Here is a 19,019-nt window from a genome sequence, read left to right as displayed (position 1 = left end):
CGAGCTCTATCGTTTTTGCTATGTGAATGAAAGGAAGGAAAGGAAGATCGAGTTGCATAGCTGCTAGGGTTAGAATTTTGATACCATAAAGAATTAATTGTTTTAATCTATTTACAAATAGAACCTTACATTAGATACAAATTTCAACACTAACGTTTCGATTCATATATTTTGTTAAAAACTCTTTTTGTTAATTTTTTCCCTTGAAAATTTTAGTAGCTTGTGTTGCTAACTTCTTAATTATTATTTTTTTTAAATTCATAATCTTCAAATTAAGCTTTTGTTAATTTTTTAGTCCTTAATACGAATCATTCTTTGTGTGATGGTATTTTATTTGCCATTTTATTACTCGTGTGATGACATAGTTGTGTGACATTATTTACACCCAACAATTTTTTGGCATTATTGCATGGGAATTAATTTGTTGCTGATATCTATACTAAGTTATCTTTACCTTTAATTTGAGTCGTTCTAGGTAGTTGTTTTGTATTTTTTTTAATTTATGTGGAATTATGTTATTTATATATGCATGTTTGTTAACATTTCCATGCTCTCCTTTGATTCGAAGATCAAGCATAGTTGTCGAAGATTAAGAAGGGAACAAAACCATGAGTAATTAGATCATGTAATTAAGCTAGATTCTTTTCACATATTCTCTGCCATTTCCCCTTCCCCAATATCTCATGGCTAGGTCCATTTTTTAAGCATCTACTAAGAACCCTAGAATGGTGATAATAACGAGTTTCATGAATGTGGATATAGATGTATAGACCATGAGAAATTCGATCATGTAATAAAACTGTTTGGAAATTAGAATGGATCTCCAACATGATTGAACTTATTCATGATCAAGCTCTTGCACCCTTAAATATTTTATTTCTCTTAAAAGTTTTTTTAGTTAGGTCCAAAAGCCTTTTTTTTCTCGACTAAACGTGTACTTTGATAGCGGGCGTCTAATTTGATAACAGTCTTCATTTTCTTGGGCCTCATTGAAAGTCTTCCCTAGGATTTTAGCGATACTATGTCCATTTTCTTAATATTTACGTAATAAAAGTTATTATTAGGCAAAATTATTAGACTTTTCCTTCTGTTTTATTCAGGTCGCTATATGTATAAAGATAGTGCTGAAACCTAGTCAATCATACATATCGGTGGTACTTGACATGGAGAGAATCGAAGCCTTGCAGATGAAAATTACATCTGAATCAGTGCGAAAATCAATTTTGAATCACCCAAAGATTGGTTTAAAATCTAACGTAAGTGGATCTAAATTAAAAGTTTTCCTTGTGCGTTTCATTGTGCTTAAAGTATTTTCTTTGCTTGCTGTCATTTCAGCATGTTCATACGGTGGGCTCCAAAAAGTTAAGAATTTATTCGCCAGCTGCGGACAAAAACAAAATTCAGCTTTCGCTGCATTCTCTGCTGACGTTGCTTCCTAAGGTTATTGTGAAGGTGGATCACAAAACTTACGACTTTTGAAAATTTTGGAGCATTTACAAACATACCACCCTATTTCTCTGTATTTTACATGCCTAACACCTATAACACCCAAATTCTTCATATCACTTCAAAAATATCATCATTTTAAATTTGAAAAGGTGAAATACACCTTATCAGGCATAAGTAAGGTGGCATGCATGTAAAAATTGAAATTAGGTGTTAGATATGTAAATACATAGGAATTAAGTAGTATGTATGTAAAACTAAAATTTTATGATATGGTGTTTAACCAGACCCCTGTATCAATTGTTCTAGTTTGAACTGATAGCTGATTCTGGAATAACGATCTATTTGTTGACATGCAGGGAATTCCAACTGTGAAACGTGCAGTCATTAAGAATGATAAAGGATTGTACAGCTTGTTTGTGGAAGGGTTAGTGTACCTCACTCTTTTGATATGAATTCAAGCATATTTTATTGTTAAAAAAATGCAATTACATTTTAGGCGTTCTTTTGACGTATTGTTTTAGATTATCATTATATTACTTTCATTCACTTTTATTTCTGAAATCCTATGGGAACATTCTTGTGACCAATATTTTTCCAGTTGTGTATATTATCCTACTATTCTTACACAATCAAAAATGACATATAAAACTTTTGACACTAGAATTATATTAGATTTTGAGTTAATTTATGATTTTATTTTTGCTAATATTTTGTTTAAGAAATAGGAGCATATTATTACTTTATATTTAATAAATTTTCATATGAGAAAAATGATCATCGAAAAATGTAAACATTGTAAGGTCATTTCATGTGAAAATCTAAATACTCGATGTCGATTATTAGTTTTGAATTTTAAGATAAGGATTTGGAGAATAATTAAATTTTGACATAAAATGAAATATAATGAAATTTTGTCATAAAATTAGATGAAGACTCTTAAAAGACACAAATAAACATATTTTTATTATTAAACTTCAAGATTTCAAGGTTTTGGATATTCACAAAAAAATTAATTTCATGTGGGATAAAGTAACATACACTAATAAACAAGTGACAAAGATGTACTTTGAGAATTAAAAGAAAGAGTTCTATAAATAAAATAGTTGGCGATAAAATAATAATGTACAAAAAAGATAAAATATAAGTTTTGTTGTAAAAAGTGATTTTAATGTAAAAGTTTAGAGAAGTGGTAAAAATACAAGATGACCCGTAGGAAATCTCTGAGAATAATTTGTGACGCTAGAAATTGTATTTTTAGCTAATCTTTATAAGAAATTTGATACTAAAAAGGGTGAAAAATATATGCTAGTCAAACAAAAAGAAAAGTAAAATAAAGTTTTAATTCAAGTAAAGCGTATCAAAATGAAAATTAAAAAGAATTTTTCTTAGAGGAAGGTATTTAACATATGTGGGTGAAATATTTTTATCAATTTTTCAATTAAGTTTTTAGAAATACAATCATCGTTAGTGGTCTTTATATTATTAATAATAATAAATCTTTTTATATTTAACATCACATTAGTAAAAAGAAAGTTGATGAGGCTTTAAAGAAAATTAATGATGGAAAATTAATAGGACCTGATGATATCCTAATTGCAGTGCGGAAATATTTTGGAGATTTGAGAGTTTCTTGGATTATTAAAATTTTTAATGTTATTTTAAAAATTAAAAAGATGTCTGAGGACTGGAGAGTGAGTATCTTGGTCTCCATTTTTAAGGATAAAGGGTAATGTACATGAGTATGCAAATTATCGAGGAATTAAGTTAATGTGTCATACATTAAAATTATGGTAGAGAGTATTTGTATATAGGTTAAGACATGATACAAAAGTTTTTCCTAATCAGTTTGGATATACTTTATTGAGAGGTTTGATGGAGAAGTATAGAGAGAGTAAGAAAGATCTACATATAATTTTTATTGATTTTGAAAAAGCTTACGATAAGGTTCTAAGGGAAGTTCTTGGAAAGTTCTAGAAAAGAAAGGTGTTTATATGACTTATATTCAAGTCACTAAAGATATGTATACTAGAGTTGTAACTTGTATTTGAATAGTAGGAGATTGACCAAATGTTTTCCTATTTCAGTTGAATTACGTCAGAGATTGGCTTATCTTTTTATTTTAGTTGTGGATGCTCTTATTGAACATTTACAGGAGGATGTACCTTGATGTATGATTTATGTTGATGATATCTTTTTTGTGGAGTTTAAAAAAAAACTTGATTTTTGGAGGTCTACATTGGAGTCTAAAGGCCTCGTTTGAGTAGATTTAAAACTAAATACATGGAATGCAATTTTAGTAGTAGTAAGATCTAATGACAAAGTTGTAACTATGAGTGATAAAATCATTAAAAGGTGAGATCCTTTTTTATATCTCGGATCTATTGTCCAAAAGTGATGGTGATACAAATGATGTTGTTATTAGTAGAATTTAAGTTGGTTGGTTGAATTGGAGGAATGCATTGGGCTTATTGTGTGATAGAAAAGTATCACTTAGACTTGAGGGAAAATTTTCTAAGATGGTGGTGAGACCTGCAATACTTTATGGTGCAGAATGTTGGCCTTTAAAAGAGAGGCATAAAATTAAGTGTTGTTGAGATGAGAATGCTTAGGTTGATGAGTGGTTTGACACTTAGAGACGAAATGTGAAGCGAATGTATCCATAAAAGAGTTCTTGTAGCTCCGATGAGAAGCAAGATTATAAAGAATCATCTTAGATGGTTTGATTACATTAAGTGTAGACCATCTGATGATTCGATTAGGAGAATAGATATTTTAGATTCGACTTATGTTAAGAAATGCAGAGACATACCTAAAAGACGGGCATATTGTAAATGAAAATATGACACCAATAGGACACAATGGAGAAAAGGATTCTTGTAGTCGACCCCATTTTGTGGGATAAATTGAGATAAACCCCAACTCGGACAAGCTACAACCGGAGCACCCTATTACAACAAAAACAAGCATTTATCCCACAAATGGCAGACATAGGGAATTAAGCATCAAAATAGATCTATCAGTGTTTGATGAGAGTATGGATCCAAATGAATTTATTGATTAGCTGCACTCTGTTGAGAGAATCTTCAAATATAAAGATCTGTAGAAGATAAGTGAGTAAAATTAATAGCTATCAAGTTTAAAAAGAGTGCTTCTTTATGGTGGGATAACTACATAGACAGAAGAAAAGAGAAGACAATGATAAGATTACCAAGTGAGAAAAGATGAAGAAAACTGTGTAGAGGAAATACTTTCCACCCCTTTGTCGTCATGTCATTTTCTTGAGACTTTGTAACCTACAACGAGACCTTTTAGTAGAAGAATTCACAGCTTAGTTTGACCAGTTACAGATGAAATGCGAGTTCATTGAGTTAGAGGAGCACCCTATAGCTCGATAATTGTGGGTTGATGCTCACTATTAACAATGTGGTGCAGTTACAACCATACTGGACATTGGGAGATTTTCAAGCTCCATCCTTGAAGGTGAAAACACAATAGAAACAAAGCAGATAACTATCTTCGTTCAGTTAGCAGCTATCAGTCAGGCAGTCACCTACAACTACCGCACCAGACTAAGGTACCTCGGGAGAAGCTCGCAAGACAAGACAGGGAAATGATAAGCGTTATTAGAGTGGGAAGAAGTCAGAGAAAGGTAGCTCCTCCAATATAGTACCGGTCAGGAGATATTTCATGTGCCACGATTATGAACACATAGCCTTCAGCTGCCCCACGAGCCATGTTGTCACATTCACAAATCAGGGATGATGAGGAGTCAAAGGACTGTCTAGAAGAACTTCAGCTCTAGAAAGTCAAGGGAGAATTGTTAGTCATTACAGAAAGTTCTACAGTTAGCGTCGGAGCGAGATCGAGCATAGCTGAGGCATAGTATCTTTCGCATCAAGTGCGCAGTAAAGGTCAAGGTTTGCAACTTGTTCATCGATAGTGGGAGTTGTGAAAACGTGATATCCACACTGAGCGTGAAGAAATTAGGATTGGCCATGCTGAAACATTCTTATGCTTATTTTCTTACCTAGTTTAAGAAGGAAAACAAGATAAGATACTCTTAGATCAATGGTGGTTGGTCTAATTTTTGATTGAGGGTCAATTCAAGGAGCAAGTGTGGTGCGATGTGGTTTCGATGAACGCATGCCACATTCTGTTGGGGAGGTTTTGGGGGTTCGACTGCAAGACTCAACACCATGATAGCTTCAAGAAGGATGAGAAACACATCGTGTTGTTACCTATTAAATATGTAAGAGGCGTAGGTGGGCCACCTCCATGCACTTTATTTGAGACACTCCAGTGACATTGTTGTTAGTCTTACTAGAGGGAACTAAGGAGAGTGAGATACCAGCACTACTATGAGACTTTTAGGATGTGATGATTGACAGTCTTCCGGAGGAATTATTGCCATTAAGGGACAATCAGCGCGCCATAGATCTTATACCAATATTAGTACAAATTGTGACCTGCGGAGTACGAGGAGTTGCTGAGACAGGTACAGGATTTCATCGCAAGAGGGTTGGTCAGAGAAAGTACCAGTCTGTGTGTTGTCCCCGCCTTAATGGCACCTAAGGACGATTCATGGTGGATGTGCATTAACAATAGGGCCATCAACAATATTACCATTAAGTATCAGTATCCCATAGCTTGCTTCGACGATCTCTTGAACCAGTTATACAGAGCCTCCATCTTTTCTAAGATCAACTTGTGCAGTGGGTATCACCAAATTCGAATGAGGCTAAGAGATGAGTGGAAGACCGCATTCAAGACTTGAGATCGTTTATACCAGTACTTCAGCTTTTTAAACCCGCCCAATACTTTTATGAGATTGATGAATCAGGTATTTTGGGAGCTCATTGGGAAGTTTGTGGTGGTCTACATTGATGATATTCTGGTATATAACTGATCTAAGGTGAAACATTTACAACACTTGAGGGTTATGTTCCAGGTAGTGCATGCAGAGAAGCTATATACCCATCTTAAAAAGTGTCACTTCCTGACAGATCAGATATATTTTTTGGGTAATATCATGTATATTGCAGGCATTCAGATTGATCCGACAAAAATTGAGTCCATCTTGAGGTGGACCACACAATCATTCACCAAGCTCAAGCAATTTCCGAGACTAGCATTGTTTTATAGTTGATTCATCAAGAGCTGCAGTACCTCACCTACTCCCTGACAGTTTGTTTGAAGGGAGACAAATTTCAGTGGACAAGGGTAGCTCAGAATAGTTTCAAGGCACTGAAGGAGAAGGTGACCTTGACGCCATTTATGATCATTAGGCCTCGAACGTTAGCATGGACTTTTGTCGTGTGACTTTTGAGAACATAGCGGAATAGGGGTTCAGCCATGATCATCGGGGATCAATTCTCGAAGATAGCACATTTTGTACCATGCCACGGGACACTAGATACCTTATGTCGCTAACCTGTACTTCAGAGAAATTGTGAAATTGAACGAAATACTCAAGACCATCATGTCAGACAGAGATGTCAATTTTTTTAGCCACTTCTGGGGATAGTAAACAGGAACCTTGGAAATCTGCCACGATGCTTTGTGGAGAAAAATATCAAACAGTAGAATTTCATTCTTGTTCAAACTGTGTTTGAGTGCAACCTATAAGTCAGACCATGAGCTGCACCCATTTGAGGTAGTGTACGAGCGTAGTCCGCTCACTCCATTGGAATTAGTAACACCCCTATTGATGTTAGAAATCAGTTAAGGATGCTGAAGAACGGGTGCATGAGATTCTGAAACTCCATGAGAAAGTTGGAAAAGAGATCGCTAAGAAGGTTGCAAGTACCAAGGCACGGGCAAACAAGACATGGAAAAGGTGGCTTTTCAAGGACATCTAATGTGGAATTGGCTTAAGAAAGGGATTTCTAGCAGAAGCATTTGTAAAATTTAAACCCTAAAAAGACGGACCGTTCATAATAGTTTGGAAATTGAATGACAAGACCAACAAGACCAACCTGTCAGGGGATTATAATGTTTCAACCATGTTCAATGTCGCAGACCTGACATTCTCTTATGAAGATTCAAAAGCTTTGACAGATAAAGTCGAAGCTCCCTTGTCCCAAGAGACTGACGCGTGGCCGGTCCGGCTGCTGGCCGCCCCGACCCTCACTCCTGATACCTTGGGGCAGGAGTTACCGCACCCCCAACTTTTTTTTTTCTATTTAATTTCCTTCCATGGGGGAATTCCTTTCTTATTCTATTATCTTCCTTTCTTTCCCCTTCCTATGCTATCCCCTTCCTATTCTATCCCCTTCTTATTCTATCTTCTTCCTACTCTATCTACTATTAGTTATTATATGTGTGATGTTTGTTTGCTTAGAATTTAGTTTATGATTGTTTGTTGATTTCAGACTTCTGCCTTCAGGTGATTCTCCCTTCATAGTATTGTATCCGACGGCGAAAATGTGCTCCGACTGTAACTTGTCCAAGGTGATGATTATCTTTGCTCGTTCCATCTCTTCCTGCTATCGCCTAGTCCACTGCATCACTCTTGCTCGTAGCCTGCTCCCTCCAACACCTTCCAGCAGGTCGTTGGCACCTCGAACTCCCTTCAGCACTTTCGTTTCTTCCTCCAATTCTTTCCAACGGTCCCTTCCAACATGCTGTCACTTCCCCTTAGCCCCTCCAGCTAAGCGCCACTACCTCTAACTCATTTCAAAACTGCCGAACTTCCCTACCATCCATCCCAAACCTACTGCTCTCACTGCTAGAGGGCTGTATATGTTTTTTTTGTTGTTTTATTCTTATTGTGAGGAACCAGCACTTTTGAATTCAATAATAATATTTCATTTCTATTGTGATTTGGTTTAGCTCCGGTATCACTTTTTTTGGAAATGAATTATTCAAGGATTTTCTCTCATATCTTTTATTAGGTAAATGGTTTGCTGATGTGAATAATGAGGTGGCCTCCATATTTTGATACTTCTGAGGAGCCTTCTATTACATATATGGATTGTTTTTCATCATCTTTGTGTCCATGACATTAACCTATCTACACCATACTCATTGGCATCCATTTTTGGCGAACCAATTCAAGTGAATGTTATTATTGCCAGACTCTAATGACCATCTGTTGTCCTTCTACTTGAAAGAGAAATTCTTTCACTTTTAGGAGTTTGGGATTGACATCTAGCATGATTTATTATGAAATATGAAATAATCCATTTCCAAAGCTTTTAATGATTCAAGTTTTCTTCAGTCTCAAAACTCTATCATAAGTTTTATTCGATTGGTGGATCAAAGATTCTATCATAAGTCGCTCTAAAATATTAGATTTTATTTCTCATCCTTGATATCATCCGGTACAATTGTGTGGCTTCTTGATACTTCAAGAGTCATTTCTCTGGAAGTGATCTATCAGAATATGAACTCTGTCGGTCATTCTTGCCCGCCTTTCTTTGTGATAATAGTCTTGATGTTCAAGCTCTGTCGAGTCTCATGATTCATCCTATCATAAGTTTTCCTGGATTAGCGAATAAAAGGTTCTCCTTTGAGTTTGTTGAAGAGACATTTTAAAATAATAATAATAAAGTTCTTCATTCATCTAATGTATTTTATTTCTCTGCTTTTTCGGTAGTAGTTCTTTGTAACTGTTTGTTCATTTTACTTTTTCACCTAGTACTAAAGAAATTTCATTTTTTTTAAAAAAAATAATTTATGCACCTCTTCTACTGCTTGTTTTATTTTTAAAGATAGATGAATTGCTTATGTATCCTTATTTAATGATATCTTCTGTCTCAGCATTTAAATTTCATTGCTCATTTTATTTATTTTTTTGTTCGCAGTACAAATTATCTTGCAGTTATGGGCACTCCTGGTGTTGATGCAAGCAAAACTACAAGCAATCATGTAATTGAAGTACGTCAAACTCTTGGAATTGAAGCTGCGAGACAGACTATTATAAATGAAATTAAATTTACAATGGAAGGACATGGAATGAGCATTGACATCCGCCATATGAAGCTTCTTGCTGATTTAATGACTTACAAAGTAAGCGTATTTTCTAACCTTATGATGAATCAAAGCTTTGCACTCATGGGGCATTTACTTACATACCACTCAATGCTTGTGTATTTGCATATCTAACACCTAAACCTTTTATTTTTTATATTTATGTCATCCAAATATTTCATATCACATCAAAAATATCATCATTTTTTTTAAAAATTAAAAATATCACCATTTTAATTAAAAAAAAAAGTAAAATTCAACTGAAGTTTTGGTGGTTGGTATGTAAATATATAGGAATTAAGTGGTAGGTATGCAAAAATCTTTCTTATAAATGTTTGATATACTTGCTCAGGAATACCCCTTTTATGAATGATCTTTGATTACTTTCGACAGGGTGAGGTGCTCGGTATGACGAGATATGGGCTGACCAAAATGAAAAGCAGTGTTTTGATGTTGGCTTCATTCGAGAAAACGTCCGACCATCTATTCAATGGGTCGTATAGTGGCCGGGATGATCACATCGATGGTGTGAGTGAATGCATCATAATGGGCATTCCGATGCGGCTGGGCACCGGAATACTGAAACTCAGGCAAAGGTACTGAAATTACATTCATGATGTCCCTAATCTTATTGTTGAGAGTTATGTGTAAAACCATTTCTTTGTGGGTTTATTTGTAAATGACTGTAACCTATTTAAGTCATGTTACCGCCTCTCCTCTTCGTCTTCTCCTTCCCGGTCGAGCAGCGTGGAGGGTCAATCGGCCTTGAGCGAGGAAGACAGAGATCGCGGGGTTTCGAGTGGTGCGGCTAGGGCTGCGACCAAAGAATAGATCGGGCTGAGAGGATCGCACAGGAAGGCATTCGAGCTGCTAGGAGGTGTTCAATCGCGATAGACGTGTGCAAAGGAGGAGGAAGTCGTGTGCGACTGGGAAGAAAGTGTTCGAGATCGCGCGAACAGGATGAGAAGTTGTTGGAGGCTTCTGCGCGAGGCGGAATAGAGCGGCGAGTGAGCTTCGGTTCGACAGTTTAAGCCGCAAGTAGGAATTCGGAGAGACCGATTGAATTCGGGCAAGACAGATTGAAACACTGGGTGGACTTCGGTGAAGGCTTGCCATTTCGTTTCTACAGGGAGGCTGGTGGCTGTTAGACGTTTCTCACGCCAGCAACTTATAACCGCCGGAACAAGAGTCTCCTCCGGCGGAGAAGGAAAATTCACGTAAGGGGGAGCAGGATCGGGTTCCACTATTCCAGGAGTTTAACTTAGCCTAGCTGTGGGCTGTGATGAAAGGCTTTTAGCTCGTAGAGTGGCGACAAAGTGCCGAATGTTGTATACGGGGGGAATCTTGATGGCAGGCGAAGCTTCTTCGGTTGTTATCTGTCGTGCGGGAACACGAATACCGTTATGATGCATAAGAGTTAAAAGAAGGAGCGTGAGGCTGTTGTGGCTCTTGGGTCGCGTGAAGGATTTGTGAATGCAGAGAATAACAAAGAGGAAGTAGGATTGAGCTGTTGTCTTACAGAATGACACAGAATTGTGGCTCTGTTGTGCGGAAAAGAATGTCACGGCGGTGTGGCCTTGTGTAGTCCCTGTAATCTAGACACATTATTGTGATTGAGGATTTCAAGGGAAGGAGATACTGCTGGAGGTAAAGAATTGGAGCTTCTAGGGAAGATAGTTCCCGAAGTTCTAAAGATCTTGGTCAGGCTCATATAGGGAACTAGTGTTTCAACAGGAGCCACTACCTCAACACCTGTTCCAGCTCAGCCGAGTGGATGTCCAAGAATGCGATAAGTTTTAATTGCCTCAAGCTCGAGCAATACACGTGCTTAGGGGGGAGATTTGCAGGTGCTATAACCGCGTAGAATTGAGACACTTGGGCAAGACTTGTCCAAATCTACCCAAGGAGAGAGACATGTGGATGTGGATGGTTTAGAGGTCATGATCATAATCGTGGGGGCCAAAAGGGTAAAAGAGAGGAATGTCGGGCAAGTCTGATGGTAGTTGAGAACGAGAGTGAGACGGGTGATCTTTATCAATAAGGATCACGGGTTATTGGAGATGTTAAAGAGAAAGAAGAGAGCGGCATGTGATGTCATTGGGGATGCATCCACCTTATCATGATCCAAGGACAACACCATTATTTGTGCTCGCTCAACACATCCTCTTGATTTTATATTCACCACAAGATCACCAAAATGGATAGTTGATTTTGATGTATCTCAACATGTGATTGATAACGATAGAGATTTCTCTTCTTATACTCATCTAGAAGTTCCAAAGATCATTTAGATAACTAATGGAATATCACAGTCTGTGGTTGGTAAGGGTATAGTGAGGTGTACCAATTTTATGGTTGTGTCCAATGTTTTGCATTTTTGCTCCTTTCCAATGAATGTTTTATCCACTAGTGTTATTATTCTCCAGTTAAAATGCATTCTTTCTTTTGATATTCCTCGGGTGATTTTCCAAGAGAAAGGGACAGGCCGAACACTTGGACTGGAACGTAGCATAGCGGACTCTGGTACTTGGATCGAGAGGGGATGAATTCAGCTCTGACATCCATGGTGGAAAGTGCTGCAGTTGGAGAATGTGGGAGGAACGTTGAGGATGTGCTATTTCTACATCACATACCTATGAAACATTCTAATCTTAGTTTACTTGGTTGTATTCATCTATGTATGAAATGGAAAATAAGGAGAAATTAGTGTGTGATGCTTGTAAGTTTGGCAAGCTCAAGCGGAGCTTTTATGCAATTCTGGGAAAAGGAGTTCTCGTGTGTTTGATTTGAAACATTTTGATATATAGAGAACTTGTCCTACTAGCTCTATGAATGGTTGTCATTAATTTATTATGTTTATTGATTGTTTTGCTTGTGTGACTTAGATATTCTTGATGGGACAGAAGAGTGATGTGGTTGCTTGCTTCAAAGATATTCACAAGGCAATCCAGAACCAATATGGTGTAGTTGTGTAGACATTGAGTTCAGATAATGAGTTAGAATATATCAACAAAGCATTTGGGAATTACTTGTCAGCTCAAGTGATATAACACCAAACCACATATCCATACACACCAGCACAGAATAGAGTAGCAGGAGGAAGAATCAGCATCTTCTAGAGGTAGCCCGGAGCATGCTAATGACAATGAATGTCTCAAAATAGTTATGTGGGCAAGTAGTGTTGACAACCGCTCAATTGATTAATAGGATGCCATCAAGTGTGCTGGAGTGTAAGTTTCTTTGTCAAATTTTGAAAGGAGATAATAGTAGGATTCTTCTTTTGAAAGTATTTGGATGTATATGCTTTGTGAAAAATAACAGACCATATGTAGGGAAGTTGGATCCCAAAACTGTGAAATGTATGTTAGCGAGTTATTCTGAGCCAGATTGAGAAGAGAATCTTTGTGAATATGGATCTACCATTCAAAGAGTTTAAATCATACTATACTCTGGAGGTGAATTCACCCTTTGATGACTCAACTGACTAGAGATATGAGGCAAGGGAGAGTGAGTGGTGGTGGTGATGGAGTGACGCGAGTGAGAACAATGTCATGTCATGTGATATGGAATGAATTAACTAAGGAGACAGAGATCGAGGAGGTTGAACCCAGAGGTGGTGAGATTTAGGTTGAAGGTGAGCTAAGAGTGTACACAGAGGAAGAAGCAAACGGAGGGAACAGAGTCTACAGTTTTAATAAGTTCTTTGTCCTGGTCTTCCCCCACTCTTAAGACAACTACATCATCCACCTTTGATTCAAAACTCCCTGGTGATATTGTTGGTTGAACTCAAGGTAAACCAAGGAACTCAAATAAAGTTGTGGTGTGACAACAAGTCAGTAATCAGCATTGCCAACAACTCGGTGTAACACGATAGAACAAAACATGTGGAGATTGATAGATTCTTCATCAAGGAAAAACTGAATAACAGACTACTTGTGCTAAGTCATGTAACTACTAGAGAGCAAGTGGTTGACAGCCTCACTAAAGGACTTTGTTCATTAGAGCTGGCTAGATTATGTGGCAAGATCTGCTTAGTGGATATCTTTTGTTCATCCTGAGGGACAATGTTGAGAGTTATGTGCAAAAATGATTATTTGTTGGTTTACTTGTAAAAAGTTGTAACCTATTTAAGTCCATGTTATAAATGAAATAATTAGGTTTTTTAGCAAATTCTTTTTTTACTTCCATTATCACAAATTCACATAAGAAAAATGAGCAACTGCTAAATTAGTCCCCTAACTATTTACATGGGATCATTTTAGTCCCTTGGTCTATAAAGGTGTCAAATTAGTTTCCAATTTTATTAAATTGGTTCTAAAATAGTCCCTTTAAGGAATATTTCAGCCCTTATTAAAATTGGTTGGGGATTAAATTGATATTTTTACAAACTTTCGGACTAAAATGACACTTTTTAAATAATCAGTAAACTATTTTTACAATTTTCTCAAAAAATACCTATTCTTTTGTCTTGGGGATTACATTTTTATGTCAATTCAAGCATTCCCTGCAATTACTTTCAGTCATTGTAGCACATTACCATAAAAGCATATGTTAATCTTGACCTGATCACTGATCTTAGCCATATAGATGTAAAATTATGGTCATTTTATCACGAAGAAAGCAAAAGAATGATGGAGTTTTTTTTAAGTTTTTGTTGTCACACTCTGTAATAGTGATTATCAACATTGTTAACATATATTATCATTACGTAGATCAACGACTCGAACAAAAGCACTCAGGGGCTGTTTAGTTCCCTGCATTAGTGGTTTAAAGTAAATCAAATGTGGGGATTTTCAAAATTCTGACTTTTGGTTTGATGGAAACGGAATTTTCTGTAGAGCTTTGGTGGATTTAGAATTCATCCTGCAGTTCAAAACTGGTATTTTGAATTTATTAGATTTTGGCGATTTTCAAATACACTGCAAATTGTACCCTGTTATCGCTTTCACCGTCACCCGCTTACCACTTGTCGTCGGACACCCGTTGCTTGAAGCCACCCACCCCAGCCGCCGATCACCAGCTGCTCACCTCCTACCGCTGCCACTCGCCTCAGCATCAAAACTACCGGGTTGCCGTAGCTCTCTTGGAGCATGTTTACGTTGATTTCATTTTTTTCAAATCAAATTAAAAATATAAATTCCCGCATATAGTTTACACCAAACCAGATAACTTCAATGTATTTTAAATACACTATATTTCAATTACACTGTATTTTTTTTTATACTACATTAATTTTTCCACAAAATCTCTTACACCGCACCGTTCCTCATTCTTCTGATTTGTATCATGCAGAAATCAATGATCTGACTGCTTTACTGCTGTTTATTTTAAACTTTTTATGGTTTTTTTGCTTTTGTAAATATTGATGTTCATATATTCGAGGATTAAGACCTGTTAATTGCAGAGTCGAAGAGCTTCCTGAGCTGAAGTATGGACCAGATCCAATAATTAGCTGAGACAAACGCACCCCAATGATTTAAAAGAACAGTTTTGCTGTCCTCCATTCACTTTGCCTTAAGGTCATATGCTACACGTTTAATTTTCTTTTTGTCGTAACTATGTTTACTTCTTTTGTTTTTAGTAGAATTTTGCTGCTCTAAGAATCATAGTTAAGCAATATGCAGAAATTGGAGTTTTTTTTTTTTTTTTTGGTGGCAATATTCAATTTTCTTGTTCGTATTGTACATACATGTACATAGCTATCAGATTGATTTGTTTTGAAGGAGAAATCTAAAGCTATTTAGTTATTTCTTATTATTATTTGGTTAGAAATACCATTCACATTATTCAACTATTGATTTTCTGCAGCATTTCTTCTCAAATAGATCAGTGCAAAGGATGGTCCGCTTTGTCCATTTCCATTGCATCATTTCAGACCTTTTTATTTTTTTGAGTCCCAGAGAAATAAAAAAACATCTGAAAAATAATTCTTTATTCTGATTCTATTTTGTGATAAATAGAATCTATTTGGACCTTTTGTTCTCTCAAATAATCTAACGATTCAATAAACAAGGGATCAGATTAATATTACATTCATGTGGATGCAAGAAAAGAAAAATTTTAGGTGCTTTGGTCATTTACCCACTCAATTTCTATGTATTTACATATCAAAGGCTTACTTTTACAAATGTGCCATCCTAACTAATGCATCAAAACGTGTATATCACTTTTCAATAGTTAAATTAGTAATAGTTTTTATGTGATATGAAAATTGAATGGTATAAATTAAAAATTAATGTTAGGTGATATGTATATTCATATGAATTGGGGTTTTAAATGTAAATACCCCACAAATTTTTTATATTTTTCCTACGCTTTCGTCGTAAATGTAGGATTAACAAAGAATTGAGCCTTTTTTCATTATATTAATTCTTGGTTTTTTTTTTTCGCTTTTTCAATATTGGATTAGGAAGGAAAATGCTCTTTTAGTTATCTATGTATTTAATACTTATAATATTATCCTTTACAAATAATTAAGCTTCCAAAAAAAGGTTTTAGTGGTTAAGAAGTTTATGATTGAAGCAGTTTTTAGGAAATCAAAAGATCGATAACACTTTTATTCATTGAAACACATCAGGCACACTGTACAATTGTGTTAACAAACTTTAGTTTCATTAAGCAAATAATGAAAGTGAATTGGTTGATTAGATAGCAAATTGGTTGGAAATATTGTGTAGAATTTTATAATGTCGTGTTCAAGCAGTCATCTTTCCCTTAAAATAAGAATGAAAGAAAATAAAATTAATGAACATTTAGGCCTTTGTTTGAGACCACTTCTCATTTCGTAAAAACTCGTTTAAACATAATTTTTAGAGAAACAAAGATTATATCAGGACTCCTAACTTAGCGTTACGTTCAGAGCCCACTGATATGCAGACACGTGGTTTCAAGGAAACGTGTTTTTCTGTGATCCGGCCCGTTAAAACAACATAATATCCTCATGTGTTATTTCACGTTATTCAGGTGTTATTGTGGTGGTATTAATGTGTTATTGTATTATTATAACACTGGGAATATTTTCAGAATAAAATAACATATGAATTTCACCACAATAATATCTGAATAATTCAGAATAACACGGGAGGAATATTCTTCTATTCTAAAATGATTTTTTTTTTCTATCACATCCACGTGTCTGAATATCAGTGGACTTCGAACGTAGCTTTACCTTAGGAGTCCCGATGTAATATTTTTCCAATATCAAGCAGGCCTTTCTAAAGTTAATACATCGTTTGGATATAAAAGGTATCAAGCATGTTTTCAATAATTAAACACACTTTTATTTAGTAGCAAGTTAGATTCCTAGTAGCACCTCTATTTTCTGCTTATGTGTCTGCTAAATAAAATGGTTAAAAGAATTCATCCCAACTAGTGGATGAATTTATGAAAATGTAATAATTATTAAAGGAATAAAAAGAGATGACTCTTTTTTTTTTAATAAATAATGAATCAATTTCAATTATATTGGTCTATTTTTGTAACCCTATCCACCCACCTCAGAACAACACTTATGACCGTCTTATCTCACAATTGTTGATGATGTTGGTGGAAATCACATGTTTATTATCACAACACTTTCCTTTACAATTGTGGATCAATAAGGATTGTCCCTTAAATGAACTCTTTTATTTCCAATATTTGCCTTTTGAGTACATGATTGGCTTCCTCTTGTGATGAAGAAATTAGAAGAGCCCTTGCCAACAAAATTTAAGCTATTAATGCTTGAACGTTACAAAAAGTTAAAACCCATCATTTAGCACATGAGCAATTTTGATGATGTGATCGCCTTGGTGTTGAGCTTAACTAATTTATATTATTGGATGCTTGCTACTAAATACAAGGATGCAATGCCTTAGTAGTTCACTTGCTTTCCAGTTGAAAACATCTCATTTTTTTATCAAATAAATTATAATTTGTTCCTAAATTTGCCGCTTCTATGGACACCTGAAGTCACCCTAACCTACTTAGAAACTGGCATAAGAAAAATAGGTCTATATGGTAGCTCTTTGTAACTCACCATTCAATTTTTTGTTCATTAAGAAGCCTCCAAGTAAGCATCAAAAGCCATCAATGTTGATGAAGTTGTGGCCTCTCTATTGTCAATGATGCAGTTATTATAGTTACAACCCATTAACACTCTTCAAGTTCACAAAATATGGTTGATTAATAAAAAAAATAATAATCGAGGATGTTTTCTTAATAAAGTTTTTAGGCAAAGCTTAATCAGCAATCTAGCCATCAATGCGGGCAACCATAAATTAAAGAGCCTCAATTTTTGATGTTATCAAAGTAAGCGGTCCTAACATAGTTTGATCATAAGATTAATGAGAACCTTGTGGACATCCACTAGGTGTTTCTAGTCGATGCCATTTTCTCGCATTTCTTTCCTCTTTTTTCTTCCTTTCTTTTTTGATAAATATGAATGATAAATCACAAACGTTGATTGAACATTTGACCTTTGAATAAAACAATCTCTTCCTTGAACCATTGAGCCACACCTCCTTGTCACCCTCTTATGAATTCAAATGGCACTTTAATTTAATTACCCATAAAAATATTTTAGAAAATCATTAAATGATTCCACCCAAAATTCTTTAGCGTCAAATCATATATGAGTCACATTTGAGTCATGTAGGCTCACAAAGTCAATATATGCTAATAATTGTTTTGCGTTAATGACCCTTTCTTCTTTCAAATGGCATGTAAGGATGAAATTTAAAAATTTTATAAAAAATTTTATAGCAAATTTTCAACTATTTTCCACTCAATTTTCTCATTAATATACATTTTACTAATTCAAAATGAGAGGCGAGATTTTTTCAAAAATTAAATAAAAAATGAATTCCATTTTTAAATAGAAATCTCTTAATTTTTTGCATGTCTAATTTTTTCAATCATAAAATATTTATAAAAAAAGACACAATAATCATATATCAATATATGTACTTAAGTTCCTTTATGAACTATGATATGTGGAAAGAATATTTTCTTCATTCATATAAATACGGCTGTTTATAATTTTTATTAAAATGGAAGTGACAAAAAAAAAGACTTGGGACTTCTTCAATGATCAAACTATCTTATGCTTAAGATTTGGAATCCTTGAAGAATTGCTAGTATAAGAATCCTAAACTTATTCCCTTGAGTTTATTATAAACTACTTACAGGGGTGTAAACAAGCCGAAGCTCGCTCCTTTTCGGCTAGTTTATATTTCGAGTTTAAAAAGTGTGTTTGTTTTCGGCTCGTTTGCTTAGCGAGCTAAACACGAGTCGTTCACGAACAAAGTCATTTTGACAACTCTAATCGCGTAGTCATAAGATGTTAAGGATTGGGACAAGATTTAAAACATCATTTGAATCTTATTTATTAATTTTTATTTTATTTTCTTAATTAATATTTATAATTGATTATAAATCTTTGTAGTCTTGCAGTCGATTAATTTTTTAAAAAATATTGCTCATCAAAGGTATATATATATATATATATATAAATTGATTAGTAGTATTTCGAGCCTAATGTTGTTCGTGTCCGGTTCGTTAACTCAGTGAACGAGCCGTTTTGAGAACCCTAACTACTTACAATAGAAATTAAGAGCTCT

The 19,019-nt window shown here is 35.2% G+C and overlaps 1 protein-coding gene across 3 annotated transcripts in view; it reads left to right on the top strand.

Moving 5' to 3' along the window:
- Positions 1–15,038, top strand: part of LOC110021325 (DNA-directed RNA polymerase III subunit 1) — a 138,622-nt gene extending 123,584 nt beyond the window's left edge. For 2 of the 3 annotated variants that reach the window (XM_020719771.1, XM_020719770.1), the window contains exons 23-28: positions 1,101–1,256; positions 1,336–1,452; positions 1,806–1,873; positions 9,255–9,459; positions 9,814–10,016; positions 14,825–15,038. In XM_020719771.1, the coding sequence (XP_020575430.1) occupies positions 1,101–1,256; positions 1,336–1,452; positions 1,806–1,873; positions 9,255–9,459; positions 9,814–10,016; positions 14,825–14,876 (801 nt within the window). In that variant the 3' untranslated portion in view covers positions 14,877–15,038. Of the gene's footprint in view, positions 1–1,100; positions 1,257–1,335; positions 1,453–1,805; positions 1,874–9,254; positions 9,460–9,813; positions 10,017–14,824 lie in introns of those variants that run through there. The other variant, XM_020719772.1, reaches the window with a different exon arrangement.
- The last annotated feature ends 3,981 nt before the right edge of the window (positions 15,039–19,019 follow it).

The sequence above is a fragment of the Phalaenopsis equestris genome, unplaced genomic scaffold (assembly GCF_001263595.1).
Source record: "Phalaenopsis equestris unplaced genomic scaffold, ASM126359v1 Scaffold000134, whole genome shotgun sequence".
NCBI classification, from domain to species: domain Eukaryota; kingdom Viridiplantae; phylum Streptophyta; class Magnoliopsida; order Asparagales; family Orchidaceae; genus Phalaenopsis; species Phalaenopsis equestris.
The sequence above is the reverse complement of the archived record's forward strand: the minus strand, read 5'-3'. Positions and strand labels throughout refer to the sequence as shown.